General features: G+C 38.8%; 1 protein-coding gene across 3 annotated transcripts in view; it reads left to right on the forward strand.

Annotated features, from left to right (window-relative positions):
• The window catches only part of MTMR1 (myotubularin related protein 1), a 73750-nt gene that overhangs the window by 21967 nt on the left and 35916 nt on the right, over positions 1-15867 (forward strand). For all 3 annotated transcript variants that reach the window (XM_008588513.1, XM_008588514.1, XM_008588511.1), the window contains 6 exons: positions 5104-5198; positions 5582-5689; positions 8268-8369; positions 8660-8743; positions 9581-9730; positions 10651-10839. In XM_008588513.1, coding sequence (XP_008586735.1) covers positions 5104-5198; positions 5582-5689; positions 8268-8369; positions 8660-8743; positions 9581-9730; positions 10651-10839 — 728 coding nt within the window. The remainder of the gene's footprint in view (positions 1-5103; positions 5199-5581; positions 5690-8267; positions 8370-8659; positions 8744-9580; positions 9731-10650; positions 10840-15867) is intronic.

A 15867-nucleotide genomic window follows, 5' to 3' on the forward strand; every position in this document is an offset into this window, starting at 1 on the left:
TAGGATTCCAAAAAGTACAGTTTTAGTGCAAGAAAAGGGAATGTGTTGCCATCCTGGATTGTAAAGGTGATGGCAGGACGGTTCCCATATCCCCCCTTGATGGATTGCCAGGAACTTCAGGAGGTAGGTAGATGTGCCATGTGTGGACGGTAGAGGCAGCTGGGTGTGACCTTAATATCTCATCATTTGGTGGGGTTAGATAATCTGGTTTGCTGAGTGTTTCCTTCTTCCTTCATGGCTCCATGCCAAAAATGTGTGCTTGGTCTCAAAGTATGGTTGTGTTGTGTCAAGAATATTTGAGTAGCTGGGCTCTCCTACTGAGCCTCCAAACAACTACTACTGCTAAATATCCTAGTCTGTGGCTCTGGACCATGCTTGTCCCGTCCTTGGCTTTGAAATTTTTACTTTCCTTGGCTTCTGGAACTTCATTCTCTCCTGGTGGTCCTCTAGCCTCTCTGACTGTTCCTTCTCTGACTGTTCTTCTAGTTCCGCTCCCATGGTGCTTTCTGAATGATCTGTTTAAAATGGAGAACTAATTATGTCATACCTCTGCTTCTCCAGACAGTAAAATACACAGATTTAAAGTGTACAATATGAAGAGGGGTTTTTCTACTTTACTTTTGTCTTTATCAGTGGGCTAAACTCCACTCAGATGAGATTAGAGCCAATCAAGATGATTGGTCACTTTGTACATCAGAGACGCATTTTGAATTAGTAAGGAGTGTTATAAAAGCCCAGATTGCAAGCTCACAGTTGTCTTAGTAAGAAGAGAAGGCTTCATTGGATCCAGTTGTGATTCTGGTGCTCTGTCTCTCTCATTTGCTTCTCCTTTCACTCTGGAAACAGAGCTCAGAGAGTGAGAAGCTTCCACTTGGCCCCACTTCTCTACCAATTGTTGGAAATATCTTAGTCAGATGTTAAGAACATCTGCAAAACCTTAAGCAATTTAAGCATGCTTTGTGCTTCTCCAGTGGCTTGTAAAGGGTAGGTAAATTAACCCCTACTTTTCTGGTATTGTATTCCTGGAGGCAAAGTATTAAAATAGGTCATTGTAACCTGAAGTACTCCCTGTGGAGTATTATTTCAGTTTGTCATTGTCAGAATATGAAGAGTTTTGACACAGTATACACCTGAGAAACCATCACAGTCATGGTAATGATCATATCTATCATCCCTCAGAAGTTTTCTTATGCCCCTTTATAATCCCTTCCTCCCATGCATTCTCTACCATCCCCAAGCACTATAGTTTATATTTTCTAGTGTTTTATAGAAATGTAATCATAGAATATGTTCTTTGTTTGTCTAGCTTCTTCCAATCAAATAACTATTTTGATGTTCATCCATATTGTGGCACAGGTTAACAGTCATTCCTTTTGATAGCTGTATAGTATTCTGTCGTACAGATACATGACATTTTGCTTATCCATTCGTCTGTTGGTGGATATTTGGGTTGTTTCAACTGTTTGGCTATTACAAATAAAGCTGCTGTGAACATTTATGTACAAGTCTTTGTATGGACATATATTTTCTTTTCTCTTTGGTAAATACTTAAAGGATGGAGTAGCTGGATCTTATGGTAGGTGTACATTTAACTTTTTAAGAAACTGCTAAAGTGTTTACCAAAGTGGCTGTACCAGTATGTATACATTCCTACCAGCAGTATATGAGCATTCCACTTCTTCCTTTCCTTGCCTTTTATTTACTTTTCTTGCTCTATTGCTCTTGCTTGAACCTCCAATACAATGTTAAAGAGGTGAGAGTAGATATTCTTGTCTTGATCTTGGGGAAGCTTTCAGTCACCATTAAGTATAATGTTAGCTGTGGGGTTTTTGTAGATGCCCTTTATCATGTTGAGGAAGTTCTCTTCTATTTCTAATTGGCTGAGAGTTTTTATCAGGAATGGATGTTAAATTTTGTCAAATGCTTTTTCTTCATCAGTTGATATAATCATGTGATTTTTTTTTTCTTTAGCCTATGATATGGTGAATTAATTTTTGAATGTTAAATCAACCTTCCATTTACAGGATAAACTCTACTTGCTAATTATGTATTATTCTTTTTATATATTGGTGGATTTGATTTATTAAAATTTTGTTTAGAAGTTTTGCATCAATATTTGTGAGAGTAATTGGCCTGTAGTTTTTTTTTTCTTGTAATGGCTTCGTCAGGTTTTGGTATCAAAGTAATACTGGCCTTGTAGAATGAACTGGGAATTATTCTTTCATTCTTAGTTTTCTGGGAGAGTTTATTTCTTCCTTAAGTATTTGGTAGAGTTCCCCAGTGAAGCCACCTGGACTTCGAGTTTTCTCTGTGGGAAGGTTTTAACCACAAATTTAATTTCTTTAGTAGCTATAGGACTATTTAGGTTGTTTTTTTCTTCTTGAATAAGCTTTGATAGTTTATGTCTTTCTGTGAATTTGGCCATTTAATCTGAGTTGTTAAATTATTGTCATATTCCCTTATTATTCCTTTAATAAAGTTGTAGGCTTTGTAGTGACATCACCTTTCTCATTTATGATATTCCTAATGTGCATGGCTTCCCTTTTTTTTTTTCTTCCAGATCAGCCTAGCTAGAGGTTTATCAATTTTATTGATCTTCTCAAAGCAGCAGCATTTGGTTTTATTATTTATTTTTTCGTTTTCTATTTCATTGATTTCTACTATGATCTTTATTGTTTTCTATCTTCTGCTTACTTTGGGTTTAATTTACTCTTCTTTTTCTAGTTTCTTTAAGTGGAAGCTGTGGTCATTGATTTGAGACCTTTGTTTTTTTCTAGTATAGGCATTTAGATTTTTCTCCAAGTGCGGCTTTTCAGCATCTCACCAATTATAACATTATGTTTTCATTTTTATTCAGCTCAAATGCTTTTGAATTCTTTTGATTTCTTCCTTGACTCTTATTCAGGAGTGTGTTGTTTAATTTCCACATATTTGTGAATTTCCCAAATTTTTTTCTGTTAATGATTTCCAATTTCATTTCAGTGTGTTCAGAACATAGTTTTTATGACTTGAATACTTTTATATTTGTCAAGACTTGTATTATGGCCCAGAATATGGTCTATCTTAGTTAATGTTCTGTGTGCACTTGACAAGAATTTGTCTTCTGTGTTCAGCAGAGTGTTCTATAAACATCAATTAGGTTAAGTTTGTTGATAGTGTTATTTAAGTCTTCTGTGTTCTTACTCATTTCCTGTCTACTTCTTCTATCAACTATTGAGAGAGGGGTTTTGAAATCTCTTACTATAATTGTAGATGTGCCTGTTTCTCCTTGCAGGTCTATCAGTTTTGCTTCACATATTTTTGAAGCTATTAATAGGTATGTAAGTGTTTAACATTATTATGTCCATCTGATGAATTGACCCCTTTATTATTATGAAATGACCTTCTAGTCTTCCTGGTAATGTTGTTTGCTTTGAAATCTACTTTGTCTGATGTTATCATAAACATTACAGCTTTCTTTTAATTAGTATTAACATGATATACCTATTTTCCTTCAAATTTCAAACTATTTGTATCTTTGTATTTAAAGTGGGCTTCTTTTTAACCACATGTAGTTGGATCTTGCTTTTGTCTCTAATGTGAGAATCTCTGCCTTTTAATTAGGGTATTTAGACCATTTACGTTTTATGTAAATGTTAATATCATTAGGATTATATCCACCATCTTGATATTTATTTTCTCTTTGTCCTATTTGTTCTTCTCTTTTTTCTCTTTTTTTGGTCTACTTTTTGAGTACTTTTTAGATTCCATTATACCTCCTACATTTGCATATTACCTATAATTATTTGTTATTTTACTGGTTGCTTTACATCTTTAATCACATTCTACCTTCAAGTGATTTTATGCCACTTCATGTATAGGATAAGAACCTCATAATAGTATAATTCCATTTGTCCCTTCCCAGCCTTTGTGCTATTGTGTTATCCATTTTACTTTTACATATGTTATAAACTCCATAATACAGTGGTTTTATTTTTATTTAAACAATCAGCTATCTTTTAAGGATAATGATTATAATGATGCCTTAGTTATAATAATCCTACAAAAGCACTTTCTGATTCGCTCTTTGCCAGCACCTCTGGCCTCATGTGCAACATCCTCACTGCACCCTCTGATCCCATGATACTAACTTCTAACAACTTGCTGCTCTCTCCTTCTTCCTCTCTTCCTCCCTTCCTTCTCTCACTCCCCCTACTCACTTCTCTGCTGAGTTAAGTTGATCCTTTTCTGAGCTTTTATCACTCTGTGTTCATTTTATTATAGCCTTTATTAGGCTATCATATAATGGTAATTTCTGTGTAGTATCTCTCATACATCACAGGCTGCTTGTGGGCAGGAACTATGTCCATGTATATCTAGAACCCTAGCAACAGAAGACAGAACATAATGAGTTATAAAAAAGTTTAATGGAAGTGTTTTGAGAATTTTGCTGAATGGTAACTTTAGTACCTTTAATTGTCCCACTGAGGCTCATTTATAGCTATGTATGTTCCTGTCGTTCCAATGGATTGGCACTTTGAGAAAATCATGAAGATGCAGTATCTTTGTGATAGATGTGAGTGTCTTAACACTCATAGGAATTAAATATGGTGTGTACTTGATATTAACAAAAAGAAAATTAAAATTAATAAGGAAGCTGATAAGGAATTTGAAACAAATATTTTTACACTTCATTGATGTGGTTCTAGTTTTTGTCATCTGCAAAGCAGTTTCCTTTAGAGGTACATTAGGGGACAGTGTTAGCTTTCATTGGTTTTAAGTAGCAGTAATTTGTGAAGTGGTAGCCCAGGGTCTTCAGAGTTTAATTAATGTTTTAATTATGACTAATTTATCATCCAGGGAAAATGTTAACTACCTGGGAAAAAAAAATGACAAAATGTAACTTATACTTTTACTTAAAACCTGACTAAATAGCAAATCAGAATTTTGTTTAAAAATTGAACTTTATTAGAAGACTATCCATCTATTTCTTTATTTAAAGTAATAATTGATATAATTCTATAAAATTTAAAATTACTAGAAAACTGGAATCACAAACTATATATTTGGAAACTCATGTTAAGATTTATTGAAGGACAAGTCTGACAGAGTTTTTTCTTTCAGTGAAAGATGTCATGTATATCTGCCCATTTTTGGGAGCAGTGAGTGGAACCCTTACAGTGACGGACTTTAAGATGTACTTCAAAAATGTAGAGAGGGTGAGTTTTTAAAAGTGTGTTTTATTTTTAAAAATACTTTGGAATGCTAAAAGAAGAAAGTAAAAAGTCTCCTGAAATACCATCACCCTGAGATAACCAGAGGGTGAGTTTTAAGATGTGCATATTTGCAAACAGATTTTGCATATTGGGGGGAAAAAAAAAAACTGTTAGAGCACCACTTAAACCTGGAGCGGAAGTTTCATTATAGTCTGAATATATAGTTCATAAGGCATGCTATAAAACAGACTTCAGTTTCTTAGCTGGGACAGAGGACAAAGAGGAAATGTAAAGTAAGCAAACATGTTTTGTAACCTAGCAAAGACTTAAAATATGAAAATTGTTGACTGACGTTAATAAGCATTAATCTTAATTTTTAAACCTAGGACCCGCATTTCATCCTTGATGTTCCCCTTGGAGTGATCAGCAGAGTTGAGAAGATTGGAGCACAAAGCCATGCAGACAATTCTTGTGGTATAGAGATCGTGTGCAAGGTATAATACAAGCACAGGTGAAAGCTAAAAGGGAGCAATCAGCTCCAAACTTTTTCTGATTCATTCTTTGTGGCCTTTGAACAGTAATTTGTACTGTTAGTAAGTCAGATGTTTGCAGGACAGCAACCCCTTCAAATCTCATATCAACAAATTCAAACCATTGTGTAATCTGTTGATGTAAACCTTTTCTTTTCTATTTAAGTGTTTCTAATTAACATGGACCTATAACCTAAGTACTGACATTATTTTGTTACGTCTCAGAGAAATCAAGTCAAGAGCAGAAATACTTTTCTAGAGTTTGTTGCTAAGACTACTCTTCAGAACAGTAGATGTTCAAAGACTTTCTAAAGGGACAGCAATGAATTCTGTGGTTAAAAATCTGATTAAGTTTCTTGGCTATGTTGGAATTTTCACTTTGAGTTTTACTTATTGTTGATCTTGTACTCTTCATCCAGTGAGTTAAGTAGAAATGTGTATGATAATTTTAATTAATGAATAGTCATTTAAGAAACACTCTTAACTGATATGTTTAATTCTCAATGACTTTACCTCATGTGATAGAGTCTACTAAAAACATTGCATCAAGTACCAGGAAAAAGATCCTGCCTGTAGAATTGTCAAGGCCCCTTCCAAATTTTGGTTTTGGATTCCTGCCAATCTACTTGCTTTGATCAAATCTATGAGGACAGCTCTCTCTGGCTGGCCCTAGACTGCAGGTGAATCCATTTTTTCCAAGAACCCTTTTACTCTTCTGGATCATGAATCGTTTGGCTTACTAGACTTGCTTTAGGCACTACATGGCAGTTGTCTCCTTTGGTAAATTGCAGTTGTCCTTCTCAGGCAGCGTTTCACATGTGGAACAATGGCGAGCAGTTGCAGAATTTAAAGCAGAGGAATGACTTGATCATCTCTGAAATTTTGAAACACACCATTCCCCTTTCGATAACTCTTGAGCTTCCCATTATCCTTAGACTAAAGGAAAAACTCCCTATGAAAACCGTGTGTGTCTGACCCTGACTCACTTTCTTCTGCAGCTTCATCTTGAGCTGCCCTCCCCTCATTCTTGCCATCGTAGTCATGTTGGCTTTCCTTTAGTTGCTCATACTTGCCTCGTACACACACACTCCCTGACCCCCACAACCACACCTTTGCACATGCTCTTTCCTTGGCTTGTAATACATTTCTGTCTGAGCAATCCTAAATAGCAAGTCAGCTCAGTCAGCTTCCAAGGTATATGTGTGTAGCCAGTGTAGCTTGGAGGGAGGGCATGTCAGGAAATTACGTTGCTTAGGCAGGTGTCCTGTGGCTGTTTTACTAAGACATTTTTGTGGCTCTGGTAAGCATTTGCTAACAGCTGCTTTAAATGTTTTCTAACCTAGAATTATTAAGGCCATGCTCCCAGCCCTCTCAGCCCATGCCTAAGAGCCTTGCAAGGTATGGGGTTTATTTTTTTTAACAGGTGATACACAATTCAAGAAGTACAAAAGCTATATATAGTAAAAAGTAAGGCTCCTTCTACCCTACACCCAGCCCCCCATTCCACTTCCTGTGGGCACCCACTGTTACCAATTTGTAATGTACTCCTCCACAGATACCCTATGCATATAAGCATGTATGTATAGTCTCTCTTTGAAAATGTAAATGGTAGTATACTGTATACACTGTTCTACCCCTTTTTTCCTCCCTTGAAAATATATCTTGGAACTTCTTTATATCAATAGAGATGCTTCTTGTTTTTAACAGCTCTTTAGTATTTTATTTAGCTGTTCTGAAGTTTATTTGACCAGCCTCTATTGATGGACATTTAGGATATTTCCACTCTTTTGCTGTTATAAATAATATCACAACAATAACTTCCCAAATTGTTTGTTTTAATTTGTTTATGGCCATATTTATTTTTAAATTTCATATAATATGAAAGAAGAATGACATTTTTGTGCTTAACTAACAGGGGCATAGATTTAAAAAGGTTGGGGGGCACTGCTCAAAACATTGTCCTGGGAAGAAATCACACCGTCAGAGCTGGCCTTGGTGGGATCGTTCCTGCTGACTTGTGCTTGGGCCTTTGGTCACAAGCTTACATTGGGGGACATTTTAAGAAACTGTGATCTTGAGAAACAGCATTATATTGCTGTAAGGATGTTACGGGGGCCATAGTCTGTACATGATAACAGAGTGTTTTCTGTGAGTGTGCAGGGGAGAAATGTCTGCTGTATTTCTGTTTTAGGGGTGGTGTGAATTCTATAACTGACTCTCAGTAGCTGAAAGCGCACAACTAATTTTGTGGTGCACCTTTAGCAAGTAAGCGCACAGGAGTTGATGGCACAGCTTTAGTGCATACCTTTTTCTAAGTACCATTTGATGATTTTTTTATCCCTGCACATGTCCTCTTTGTTCTAGTTTTCTCACTTAATTTTTCCTTTATCTCGTTGGAGGTATTTTTATTAAAATTTCTTTTGTTAGTTGGAGCAAGATAGATTATAAAATGAGAAATGGATAAAACTGTTTATGGCATGGTATCTGGCTCATAGGTGCTTAGTATATGTTGAATAACTGAATTTTGCTAATTCTTTAACAGGATATGAGGAACTTGCGACTTGCTTATAAACAGGAAGAACAGAGTAAACTAGGGATATTTGAAAACCTCAACAAACATGCATTTCCTCTTTCTAATGGGCAGGTGAGTACACCAAAGTAAACCTTTTTTGCATTTAAGGAGGTCCAGAAATCTCATGTTTACTTATTCCTTTTTCCAGACATTTCCCTTATCTCTTTTTTTTTTCTGTTGGTAACTAATATTAGAATATTTGAAGTTTGTCAGTTTCGTGTAAGAATTAAGAAAAGCTACCAATTTTTTGCTTCAAAATTTATAGATTAAAATAGGCTCATATCAGAATGAAAGCTTTAATGTTAGGTATATGGTATAAAAAAGAAATACTGAGATACATATTTTGTGGTTTTTGTATCCAGGCACTATTTGCATTCAACTATAAAGAAAAATTTCCAATTAATGGCTGGAAAGTTTATGATCCAGTATCTGAATATAAAAGACAGGTAAAGTATGTTGCTTATCAAACTGAAAATAATGGGTTGAACATCTTTTACTCTTCTAAGGTAAGAAACACAGTGGTAATGAAGAAACTTTTTCAAACAAGTTGTACGTAGGCATCACTTCTCTAGCTTGTAGGTTCTCCATCTCCTGGATGCCTCCTTCTCTCTATACCAAATTTTTGGGTCTGGCACCATGTGTTCATCTTGTTTCCTGAGGGCAAGTGGGACTCAAGGTCAGAGGTTTAAAAACCAAATCTGCCAGATGATTATTATTAGATGTTCTGGTAAAGAGTTGATGAGTAAGGACCCAAACCACTGACTTAAGTTAGATTTGAAGCATCTAGCGTGACTACGTCAGCCCAATATGGTGTACCAGGGTCTGGGAACTCTTCAGTGCATTGTCAGCTTCAGGTTATTTCAGTAAGATCTTATTTTCATGACATTTACTTTTTGTCTCTACCTTAAATTTGGCATAATGTTTAATATTACTTATTTTAGACATTTGTAAGAAGTTCCTGTGTTTTTAAAGGACTTTCAGGTCTATTTTCAAAAACAATACTAAGCTCATTTTTTACAGAAAACAGGACAAATACATAGAACTGGGATTCTAATATATAATTTTCATTTTAGTATGGTTTAGAAATTCTTATGCTTCCTTAGATTTTTAGAAATGTCTAGGAAATGGGTTATACATATATATATATAAACTTTTAAGTAACAATGAACAACAAATTATAAATGGGTTTTAGTTGAAAATAAGAAGTAAATGTGATTTCTGCTTAGTACTTTTTCAAAGTGTAAAAGCATGCTTATCCCCACCCCTTCTTCAACACCCTGCAGGGCTTGCCAAATGAGAGTTGGAAAATATCCAAAATAAACAGTAATTATGAGTTCTGTGACACCTACCCTGCCATCATTGTTGTGCCAACTAGTGTAAAAGATGATGACCTTTCAAAAGTGGCAGCTTTTCGAGCAAAAGGCAGAGTTCCTGTAAGTAATAAACATTGTCATTTAGATAGAAACAATATACTGTGTTAGATCTAATATGGAAAGATGCAAGACAGAAAAGAATCTAGTGAACAAAATTGAAAGAAAAATAAGCTTGAAAACCTGAACATATCTTTGATCCTCAAGAAATATCTAATTATATAAACATTCTGCTTGCTGTGACACCCCCTTGTATGATTTCCTATTACTAAGTACAAAGGTAACTTAAGTTATGCTCTCAAAACATAGTAGAGAATAACAAAAGAATAGTAAAAGTTAGCATGCTATTGCATTAACAATTTATATCTCTGTTTTTTCCGAATCATCCTAGAGAAAATACATTCTTTTCTAGATGCTAAATGGAATGCTATAGCAGCATGGGAGGGACACATTACAAAATAATAGCATCCAGAAGGTAGTGATGGTTTTGAGTCTGGGGTTTACATCTGGTATAATCTTCAGTCACTTGGCCACTGGAAGAAAATGGGAGGCTTGGTGGTGGAGTTTTAGGTTTTATAAGAGAGTTTTAGGTATATGTTCACTTTGTCCTTACCCTGCTGCATGTGTTATTGTTGAGATACAAAGATGTTTTTTAAATTAGGAGACAAGGTAAAACTAGTCAATCAAATAGGAATGGGGCTAGATTTTAGTAACAGTTTGACTTAGGTTTTGTTTTGCTTAAAATCATAGAATTTTAGAGGTGTAAGGGGATTTTTAGACTCATCTAATCAGACTTGTTTCAACCTGACCAACACGTTGACCCCACAGCCACTACATTGCTATGATTAGCCTGCCACTCTCACCTTTGAGGAAAATATGCAGGAGAGACAGGGCTTGAGAAGGGAACTTGTTTTTCCTACCAAGTAATTAGAGCATGTATTGCTTTAGGAACTATGCTAATATTTGTTGCTTCAAAACACTAGGTGTTGTCATGGATTCATCCAGAAAGTCAGGCAACGATTACCCGTTGCAGCCAGCCACTCGTGGGTCCCAATGATAAACGCTGCAAAGAGGATGAAAAATACTTGCAAACAATAATGGATGCTAATGCACAATCACACAAACTTGTCATCTTTGATGCCCGACAAAACAGTGTTGCTGATACCAATAAGGTACATTCTCAGTGGCATTGGTGAAACGTTGGATATTGTCTTGTGTACTGTCTATAAATGGTTATGCAGTTCAAATAGCCCACTTAATTCCTCACCATCTGAAGTTAGAATCTTCAGAGTAGTCGTAGCTATCCTTCCCTGGCATGTACTCTGTTGGCTGTGTTTGCTGTCTCGGGTGGGTTGGGATCTTGTTTCTCATTGCTTCTCCACCATCCTGTCTGCTGAATCGATTAAGCAAAGATCCGCAAAGAGAATTATCATCTAAAGGATTAAGTAAGTATTTTAATGAAATGTAAGGCCCTCAGAAGTCCCTTTTAACTTAAAAAATATAGTGATTACTTGATTAATTCATATCTGGTCTGAAGCTCTTTTAGAATGGAGTTAGCTGTGGGAAACTGCACAAATATACAGTTTCCATAAATCACATGGAGCAGCAGTTGTATGTCAGGTGATGATGAGACATGATATGAACACCTCTGCAAACAGCTCCCACGTGCTCCCCACTAGCTGAAGGGGTTAAGGTCCTCTGTATCTAGCAAAAGCTATGAGGTGAAGCCTTCAGTACCCACTCACTATCCTAGTAGGAAAGGCTCTGATTTGAGTCACTTCTGTTTCCCATGAATGACTTTCCGACGGTGTGTTGCTGCAAGCGGCATTTGGCAATCAGAGGACTTTGCCCTCTCCCCAAGTAATTTCAGATATTAGGAAGGTGATGACAGCCCTTATGATCTCATGCCTGTTTGTAAAATGACATTTGGGTAGCACACATCTAATGAGCACCCACTAGGGGCAAGGTGCTGGGGGAGAAATACAAAAACAGGCAAGGTGAAGTGCTGTATACAGGAGGTGTAAGCTCACTGTGCTGGGGAAGCCAGAGAGAATGGCTACCCCTGCTTGTGGAGTTAAGTAGGGCTTCCCAGAGAAGGTGGCATTTGAGCTGACTTTTTGTGTGGTCAGTGAACAGAGACGGGCAGGGCATCCTAGACAGTACAAGCACCTATCCATCAGTGTGGCAGGGCATGTCATTCACAAGAATGTCAAGAAAGAAGATGTCTAAGGGCGTGGTCACCCCCTCCACGTCCCCCTCAGCAGTGCTTGTGAATCCAGCTTTGATTCTCTTGTCAGCTTGTTCCTTTTCTTTCTTCAATGATTATTCCATTGTTGACCACAATCTCCAAAAAGCCAACCTTCCACTCTCCCATCTCATTCTTGAGAGAAGCTGTTACCTTCTATCTGAAAGAGCAGACAAGACATCAGACACGCACTCAGCCATCTTCCCTCGGTACTTGAGTCCCTACCATGTTTCAGGCACTATGCTAGGCTATGGGGATAGACGTGGCCAACTGGCCAGCTTAGTAGGAGAGACACATGTTAAACGAGCAGCTGTACAAACTGCCATGTTGTTGGCCACTGTGACGTGGAGAAAATAAAGTGAGGTTGGAGAGGGTATAGAAGGAATCTGGTTATTTGCTGTGTGACCCCTGCCAGTTACTTCATCTCTCTAGACCGTGATTTCTTTGTCTCTAAAATGGGAATGAGACAGTGTCACCTCCTTCCTAGAGTGGATGTGAAGGTTAAATGAGGAAGTACTGTAACTGGCCCAGAATAGCGCCTGTTCCTGAGAAGGCATTTGGTCTGAGTTAGCTGCCATCATTACTGACTAAACAGTGATGGCTCTATTCTCTTGACTTTCATGACATCGCATGCCTCGCCCGCTCCCCGGTTCTCTCGCTCTCCAGCCTAGCCTTCTCAATGTCCTTCACTGGTTCCTCTTCCCAACCTTCAAATGGCAGTACTCTTGAACTCAGCCTGGGGTCCTCTTTGGTAATCTGTACTATCTCCCTGGGCCATCCCTTCTGATGCCACAACTTGAAACGCCATCTATATGCTGAGTTTGACACTGCAGCTTCTATCTTGCCTTGATCCTTCCTGAGGCTGACACTGAATTTCCATCCTGTTGTGTGATTGACGTCTGTGCTTGGCTTTCTCCCAGGTCCCCAAACCTCAGCAAATCCAAACCAACCTGAGAGGCAGTGTGGTAGGCTGGCAATACCCCTCAGCTTTAGAAGCAGTTACACCTGGGTTTTCCTCCAGGTTCTGTCACTTGGTGCTCTGTAAAACCCTTACCAAGTTACTTAACCTCTCTCTCTAAGCCACAGGTTCCTCTTCTGCAAAGTGGGAGATAATACCAGTGTCTCATACCCAGGGTTGTGTGAGGATTACAATGAAGTGAGAATAATGCACGTACAAAAGACTCGGCACAGTGACAGGTGCATACTCAGTACTCAGTACATGATGTTGATAAGGTTGTCACCTGTGGTCAAGGGGACTGCCCAGGTGTCTGACCTGAAGGGGCATGGTAGAGTTGGTTACTGAGGTGGGGAAGACTGGGAGAGGAATGGGACAGGGGCAAAGAGGGGAAGGGAATTCGTTTCTTGAGAGTGCCATACAAATGACCACAAACTTGGTGATTTACAACAGAAATGCATTCTCTCACAATTTTGGAGGCCAGAAGTCCAGTATCTGGCAGGGCTGTGTTCCATCTAAGGGTTCCAGGGGAGAATCTGTTCCCTGCCTCTTCCAGCTTCTGGTGGTGCCTGAGCACTTCGGGGCTTGTAGCCACATCCTACCGATCTCTCCCTCCATCTTCACATGGCCTCCTCCTCCTCTCTCTTCTAAGGATACTTGTGATGGCATTTAGGGCCCACCCAAGATAATCTGGGATTATCTCTTCATCTCAAGATCCTTAATCACACATGCAGAGATCTTTTCTTTTTTTTTTTTTTTTTTTTTTAATCTTTTCTTCAAATTCAAATAAGGTCACATTAACAGTTGCCAGGGATTTGATGTCGATGTCTTTGGCGGGGGAGCCACTTTTCAGCCTACTGTAGGGAGGCATCCTTCATTAGTAAGTTCTCCTTGCTCCCCACAGCTGGTGGATCTTAGCATGTCAGTTTTTCTGCATCCTTCCAGTCATACCGTAGTACTATCCCAAGGAACTGCAAAACATGAGAAAAGCTGTATTCATGGAGGCGATCTAATATCCAGCAGTGCAAGGCAGTTCATTGTGTTTTATCCCATGCAGGAGAGATAAAAGCAGGACATCAAATTGCATGTCTAGAGTAACTTTAACTATAGCAGTGTATGTGTCTAGGAAACAGATAAGGCTTTTTATCTGTCCAAGTCCCCATTAGCTCCTCTGTATATAAGATTATGTCATCTGCAAATAGAGATAGTTTGACTTTTTCCTTTCCAGTCTGGATGTCTTTCATCTTCTCGCCTGATTCCCTAGGAAGAACCTCTAGTACGATGTTGAATCATAATGGCAAAAGCAGGCATTCTTGTCTCGTTCCTAATGTTGGAGGGAAAGCTTTCAGTTTTTCACCATTAGGTGTGATATTAGCTGTGAGTTTTTCATACATGCTGTTTATCAGGATGAGGGAGTGAGTGGAAAAAACAAAATACAAACTTTTTCCTGTACACTTACAGCACAATGAACAACACAGATGACTAAATTCCAACTTCTGTGACCAAATATGTGGGGACTTCTCCCCACCAGCAAGCAAGCAAGCAAGCAATTCTCAGTAGACACCAGCTGTGTGTCCTCTAATTCAATTCCAACACGATCTACCTGAAGATAACGTCAGATCCCACAGGGTGAGGGCTCAGTCCCCAAGACTGCCCCCCCCCTTCAGATGCCAGTCCCAATTCCAGACACCTGATACTTCTGACCAACCAGCTATAAATCAGCATTCCCACAACCCCTTCCTTGGGTTTGATTAGTTTGCTTGAGTGGCTCTCAGAAGTCAGGGAAACACATACTTACATTTACTGGTTTATTACAAAGGATGTTACAAAGGATACAGATGAACAGAGGCATAGGGCGAGGTATGGGGGAAGAGGCACGGAGCTTCCATGCCCTCCCTGGGCCAACCATCCAGGAATCTCCACGTATTCACATATCCAGATGCTCTCTGAACCCAGGCCTGTTGGGTTTTTATGGAGGCTTCATTACATAGGCATAATTGGCCATTGGTGGGGCCGGCCCGGTGGCGCACTGCTACAGTGCGCCGCTTGGGAGTGCGGTGGCGCTCCCGCCGAGGGTTCGGATCCCACATACAGACCGGTTCCCGCTCACTGGCTGAGCGAGGTGTGGGAGCAACACCGAGGGTTGTGATCTTGTTGCCGGTCCCGGTCCGGTACGGGCGCGACACTGAGGGTTGCGATCCGTTGCTGGACACGAAAAAAGACAGAAAGGAAAAAAATAAAATAATTGGCCATTGGTGACCAACTTAATCTTCAGCTCCCATCCCGAAGCTACCCAGGGGCTACCAGCCATCATTAGCATACAAAAAGACTTTTAACACTTTGGAGATGCTAAGGATTTTAGGAGTTGTCTGTCAGGAGACAGGGATGAAGACCAAGTATGTATTTTCACAATGTCACAGGAGGTAAAGAAAGTTCCCTTCTGTTTCTAATTTGTTTAGTGTTTTTATCATGAAGTAGTGTTCGATTTTGTCAAAAGCCTTTTATGTATCAATTGAGGTGGTTGTGTGGGTTTTTTTCCCTCTTTCATTCTGTTAATATGGTATATTATATTGATTGAATTTTGTATGTTGAACCACTGTAATGGATTGAATAGTGTCTCCCAAAAATTCATGTCCATCTGGAACCTCAGAATGTGACCTTCCTTGGAAATAAGGTCTTTGTAGATATAATTGGTTAAGATGAGGTCATGTTGGAGTAGGGTAGGCCCTAAATCCAAATGACTGGTGTCCTTCTAAGAAGGCCATATAGGGACACACACAGGGAAGATGGCTATGTGACAATAGAGGCAGAGATCTGAGTGATGCAGTTAGAAGCCAGGGAGCGCCAAGGACTGTTAGCAACCACCAGAAGCTAGGAGAGACATGGAGCAGATTCTCCCCTAGAACACCTCGACCTCAGACTTCCAGCCTCCAGAACTGTGAGAGAATAAATTTGTGTTGTTTTAAGCCTTCCTGGCCCCAGTTTGGCATACTTTGTTAC

This window comes from Galeopterus variegatus, unplaced genomic scaffold (assembly GCF_000696425.1).
Source record: "Galeopterus variegatus unplaced genomic scaffold, G_variegatus-3.0.2 Scaffold4870, whole genome shotgun sequence".
NCBI lineage: Eukaryota > Metazoa > Chordata > Mammalia > Dermoptera > Cynocephalidae > Galeopterus > Galeopterus variegatus.